This window comes from Megalopta genalis, chromosome 1, assembly GCF_051020955.1.
Source record: "Megalopta genalis isolate 19385.01 chromosome 1, iyMegGena1_principal, whole genome shotgun sequence".
NCBI classification, from domain to species: Eukaryota; Metazoa; Arthropoda; class Insecta; order Hymenoptera; family Halictidae; genus Megalopta; species Megalopta genalis.
Genome location: NC_135013.1, coordinates 15,356,821 through 15,362,820, shown reverse-complemented (window position 1 = coordinate 15,362,820; position 6,000 = coordinate 15,356,821). Strand labels below are relative to the sequence as shown.

Genomic DNA, 6,000 nt, shown 5'->3' with positions numbered 1-6,000 from the left:
ACTACTTCAGATAGCAAATACGTGAACTAATCATGGCATTCATAGATCTTGGTGGTTGCAAGTAACATCATACAATTGCTCCTCTAATAAGGCATGCTTAAACATGTTATAAATGAATATAATTTACCTATAATTAAGAAGACTTTTAAATTGTATCCTCCTCCAAGTCTGAAATCATAATAAGCAATGCCAAAGTCATTAAAAGCACCATTAAAGCAAGAACAAGTGCTCAAAACAACTCACCTTTTGTATACATGTAATTATCTATATATAAACTTTTACAATGGAGTAGTAAAAATAAGTAAACAATTAACATAGCTGCAAAAAAGAGTTGCTCAACTTATGATTTCACTATACACAAGCTTTCTTTTAAATATTTAGTATTTAAGCAAGTCTTCATTGTAGCATATGTCATTTATATAAGTTTACATTAAAACATATGTTTATTAATGTATACAAATTAATCCGCCTTCTTGGTTGTACGGGTCTTCTTCGCAGGTAAAGGCTTTTGCGATCTCAACACAGCACTAGCACGACGCAATGCAACCTGAAAAATATGTTTAATAATAAATACAAAAATTAAAAGAAAGGTTTCGAATTCAATATATTCCATGTTATAAATTGGTTTACCTTCGTTAAATCTACACGGTATTTGTTTTTTACGAGCAACCTCTTTAGTTTATACAAAGAACGACGAGCTCCAGCCTTCATTGTACATTTAACAGTAGATTTTGCCGGCTTATTGGCTGCTCGTACCTTCTTGTAGACAATTGTGAATCCCTTTTTGTCGGGAGTATCGACTACACCAACACTCTTTTTGTGAATTAGACCAGAATAACGATAGCTGCTAAGGTTGGTCAAGTTATTGGGCTCCTGAAAATACATATATAGTTAAGCCTTCAAATAAAAATAATTATAAAAGAAGTTATTCTTTGTTATTCAAAAGTTGAAAAGACTAACTCTACAGCTATAAAAAAATATAGTTAGCATTTCAAAGTTACTGTCTAAATTGGCCATTTTCGCATCAACCTAACATTAATTTTATATATTATTTACAGTTATAATGTATTCAAAAATGTTTTAGTATGAATCAGTTTTCTGAATAATTGCCACGAGGAAATGTGTTACACAGTAGTATGAATCGTGATACGAACCGTGGAGAATGGCTTATTGATGTTGCGCTTCTTAAGAAGAAAGGCATTGTTATTGCGGATGATCATCCAATTTAAATGCGACGACATCTTGAATGATCTGAAATAATACAAATATCTCTCACTTTTTTGAAATAATGAAATCAACACGGGTCTATGGATGCATCTCTTCGAGATTTAGCACCTAGGTTACCGAGGCAATTAAAAATATTACAGAATATATCGAAGTTATTATATTCACTTGTTAATCGAAACAGCACATTATCAAATATTATTTGATATTATATTAATACTACGAGCAACATATGAAGAAATTAAGTGCTGAAAACAGACTCACCACGTGCACCATCAACGGAAAGAAGCAAGAAAGGAAAATTCAAGATGGTAGACAAAATGGATCTCTTCGGTCATAAATCAAAAAGTCCCTAGGAAGCGCAGTTTGGTAATTTTAATATGAACTGAAGTTTGCTAGAGAACCATTGGTTTTTAGCATTGTCGGTAATTTAAATCGCGTGACATGAAACCACATATGCTTATTGGTCTAGTTTACATTTCCGTCTCTGTGGTTAAGTCAACGTGAGCTTCTTGTACGTGTCTGTTAACCAAGCCACGTCAAAATATTTCTTTAATAAGATGGTGAGTCCCATGTTTATTTCAATTCAATGATTTGATTCAATAATATAAATATTTCTTTATTGTTACGATAATATTGCTTAATTACATCAAATAATTCAAAATCTTATTTTTGACACTTCTTTCACTTTGCTCCCGGTGTTTTTTAACTGAAGTTCCGCATGTTTAACAATTGCAGTGAAATTATGTTATTTACATATATTATTGCATAATATATGTAAGATGTAGACAAATAATACTGCTTTTATAAAGTTCTGTTGTGCATATTATGAAATTTTAATAAATTATTTGATAAAATATGTAATTCGGCTTTAATGTATTTTTTTAATAATTTAATGATTCAGTTTTATACAATAAAGATTTAAAATGTAAAATAGAAAGTTAGTTCTTCTGAAATCATAATATATTATATACCATAAGATTTTTAAAATGGTCAATATTAAAAAGTGGATTAAAATTTCAATAATTAAAAAAGAATGTTGTTAGTAAGCACATAATGCTGTGATAGTATATAATATAACCTTGTGATAATAATAGCTGACATATTAATGAACAATAATTAATTGATTTTACTAAAATTGATTTTATTTTTTGTTTGATTCAGGAGGAAGTCGATTCTCTGACAAGATATGTCTCTCCCATAAATCCTGCGATTTTCCCAGTTCTAGCAGTGGTTTTATTAGGAATTGGAATATTTTTCACAGCATGGTTCTTTGTGTATGAAGTCACCAGCACAAAATTCACTAGGGATATGATTAAAGAATTATTAATTTCTCTAGTGGCAGCATTATTTTCTGGGTTCGGTGTATTATTCTTACTTCTTTGGGTCGGCATTTACGTATAGGTATATCACAGATTAAAAATTTTCTGTTAACGATCATAGATTATAAATTAGTTGAAAATCGCCGAAATTATGCGCTTATACAATTGTTTTCGTTTCAGGTTAATCTTGTCAGTGTAAAAAATAATTTTTAAGGCAACGTGTAATAGCATTTAAATAATTCCATTACAATCCAGCATCATAAGAATAAAAACAATGTATTTTTACTAAAATGTGCAATGCAATGATTAATCTATACATTTATCACACAATATATAAGCATTTATATTTCTTAATGTTTAAAATTCCTATTCAAGGTACATAATTCCATTATAATGTAAAAAAGAATTAATTAAAAATTACGGATTTTTTTACAAATTTTTTTAGTGTTGTATGTTCAGAAATGTAATTTCATTAAACGAGTGTGCTTTCACTTCTTGCGGTACTTAAACCAATATTTATTACACATATCTATATATATATATAAGTATATAATATTTTTTGTTTCATTTTGTACAGAAAAGTTTTGCATCCACACGATATAGTTTATTACCAACTAAAATATGAACAACATGAAACAAAAAATATGCTGATGCATAGTATACAATCCATACAAAAGACATTCTGGACTCGCAACAGTATTAATTTGCTTGTCTAATATATTCATATCCCCTTTATTCGATGTGGGATTTATATACTCAATTTGATGCATCATTTGTAATAAAATAAAATATTAAATAGCGTAACGTCATATAAATTGAAAAAAAAACATTATTTAACCAGCCAGTCCTGCTTTTTGGCGGCAGCGTTGCATGAGTGCTCTGAGCATGAATTGTCTGCGCGAGAGTTGTCTGACTTGCTTTAAAAACGCATCCAAATCTAAAATACTGCAACGCAAACCCTCGCCCAGATAATATATTGCATCTTCCGTAGCAGCCTCTTCTGCGAACGCGTTCAACATCCTTTAAGTAGATAAATAACAGAGTTTTTTTATAAATTAATACATTCGTCTAGGCAATTAACATGATACAAAATTTATACTACAATACTTACTGTTTGTAAAGCGGTGCAATTGTAGTAACAGCTTCATCAACATCTATCGATTGATTATCAGATAGTTTAGCGATTTCCTTCTCCAATTCTGCTTCTTTGTCTTGAAGTATAGTTATATTTTTCTCGAGCTCGGCCTGTTCTTTCTTCAACTTGTCAAATAAATCGGTCAGATGGCTAGATCCGGCAGAGAGTTCTAGTTGCGTTCGACGTAATGTTTCTAACTCGGCCAACAATTGCGAAAATTGTTCCTTTAGTCTCCGTCTTAGTTTATCTTCTACAGCTGACAATAAGGATGCTCTGATGTGTTCCTCTGTTATTGTACCTGATCCACCCACAGACTCAGGTACTACAGCAGACTTAAGAATTACAAAACATAGTAAATACATGACAAAAAATTCTATTCTCTTGTTCACAAGAATTTGTAACTCACAGGCTGAGTTATTGGAGGGTATGGATAAGAACCGTAGCTCTGTGATGGATAATTTGAAGCAGTTCCAGCATACGAACCATAACCTGGATATGGGAATCCAGAGGATGAGGTAGGCATGTATGGGGGATATACGTTATTTCCTCCTGCGTACTGAGACTTTGGTAGGTATGGAAAATTAGACCCAGGTACATGACCACCCGTTCCAGGCATGGGCATGAAAGCTGTGTAAATGTTTATAATTTAGTACAAAATAATTTAGTAAGAAAAAAATATTTAGGAGTTGATTTGCCTTACGTTGTACAGGATATGGAGTAGAACTTGACTGAGTCTCTTGTTTCACTTTAGTATATACAGGTGGTTTCTCTCCAAAAGTTACAATCATTATTTGAATTAGGCTCAACAAATCAGATGAGTGCTAAACACAAAGTGTATTGTAAGCATTGGAAAAATATTTATTTTATAAAACAAAAAAGATTATAATTATTGCTATATGTATTACTTACTGGCAACCAATCATGAAGATAAGGTAAATAAATTTTCCCATTATGATCAACAAATTCACTGACCCTAATAGTCATATCAGCTGTTGGTTTAACGTAGCACATGGGTGCATTGTTTGGATGTGTATCCATAAGCCATATGCATACGGGGATGTTGTAGCAAGTACCTAAATATATATTACAATTAAAATGTTATAAATTCTTGACATCAGAACAATTTGAATTCTTCTTGCGAGTATAAGATGATACTACCTTTATAAGAGACAGGTATTGTTCCTTGCAAATTAAATAATTCTTTACGAGATCCATCATTGAAAACTAAAATAGAATCAGCCATAATAAATAAATAAATCTGTATGATACTTAAATTTTAGAATGACACAGATACATACCGAATGGCTCAACTGTGTACTGTAAGCCTTTATAAAGCTGCAGAACCTTGGTGACATGCTTTTTGGTGATATCTGGATTTTGATACTAGAAATGAAAACGCGTGTTACATCATAATTACTAAAAGATGTATTTTAATGATAATATAGATAAAAATACAAACGGTAAAGAAAATATATAGTACATGCCTTTGTTAAACCTTGTCTTATCTTCCCCTCATCCAACGGTGTCATTTTCACCATTTAACCAACTATTCTAATGTAACTATTTGCAAAATAAGAGGAATCGATATCTCTACTTTGAGCTGGAATTTTTTCTATCGATCAAACTGTTTTTTTTTTCAAGCTGTCTTTGCCTCGATCTATCAATCAATTGTATTTATCTTCTTTGTTATAAAAACGAACGAGGCAGTGGCCCGACTGCTGCTACACGAACATAACCAAATAACAATTTCAATTCACTTTAACTATCTCACAGCATCCTCCAAGATACGATAATGTAAACCAACTAAATTCATTCATCTGTCATCCACAATTACATACATGCAATAGCGGACTGTAATGTGTAGCATGATTTTGCTATGACTTTAGTCAGAGAACACGTAAAACAATTGATAGGATACGATTGTTGATGACCACTGCTGTCAGTGCTGGCGGGTATTTTGAAATTGGAAAATCTACAGGGAAATCATAAACATTTTCTCTGTAAGGTCACGCTCAGCGACTTCTCTAACGTCGCATTGTCTATTTATGTACATAATGTTAGACAGTAATAACCTTAAGTTCCGCAAGATTCTCCGGCCGCTGCGCACTCTGTTAGCGAAAATATGAATAGAAATTGCTTTGCTCTGATTGGCGCCGTCAAATGGTGAAAATGTAAGTGTTTCTTTAAAGAGTCGAAGTATCACTGTATTTCGCTGCACGTTCAATAGCGCGCAAGTTAAATCAGCATCTTTTTCGATACTTATCGGTGTCGAAAGAAAAATGTTCAAACCAGTGCGCATAAAATTGCTTAGATTCCATG

The 6,000-nt window shown here is 31.9% G+C and overlaps 3 protein-coding genes across 3 annotated transcripts; 1 reads left to right on the top strand and 2 right to left on the bottom strand.

The window, feature by feature from the left end:
• Positions 1–424: 424 nt before the first annotated feature.
• RpL28 (ribosomal protein L28) lies at positions 425–1,619 on the bottom strand. Its single transcript, XM_033474347.2, has 4 exons — positions 1,489–1,619; positions 1,155–1,251; positions 631–873; positions 425–547 (listed from the first exon to the last, which is right to left on the bottom strand). Exons 2-4 carry the CDS (start codon positions 1,239–1,241, stop codon positions 461–463), a joined length of 417 nt encoding a protein of 138 aa, XP_033330238.2. The 5' UTR covers positions 1,242–1,251; positions 1,489–1,619; the 3' UTR covers positions 425–460.
• Positions 1,620–1,639: 20 nt separating this feature from the next.
• On the top strand, positions 1,640–2,837 carry kud (oligosaccharyltransferase subunit 5 kud). Its single transcript, XM_033474360.2, has 3 exons — positions 1,640–1,787; positions 2,389–2,628; positions 2,727–2,837. The coding sequence occupies exons 1-2, from the start codon at positions 1,785–1,787 to the stop codon at positions 2,626–2,628; spliced, it is 243 nt and encodes an 80-aa protein (XP_033330251.1). The 5' UTR covers positions 1,640–1,784; the 3' UTR covers positions 2,727–2,837.
• TSG101 (tumor susceptibility gene 101) lies at positions 2,807–5,565 on the bottom strand. Its single transcript, XM_033474337.2, has 8 exons — positions 5,166–5,565; positions 4,980–5,064; positions 4,840–4,905; positions 4,591–4,754; positions 4,382–4,502; positions 4,088–4,308; positions 3,658–4,013; positions 2,807–3,566 (listed from the first exon to the last, which is right to left on the bottom strand). Exons 1-8 carry the CDS (start codon positions 5,217–5,219, stop codon positions 3,380–3,382), a joined length of 1,254 nt encoding a protein of 417 aa, XP_033330228.1. The 5' UTR covers positions 5,220–5,565; the 3' UTR covers positions 2,807–3,379.
• Between the last annotated feature and the right edge of the window lie 435 nt (positions 5,566–6,000).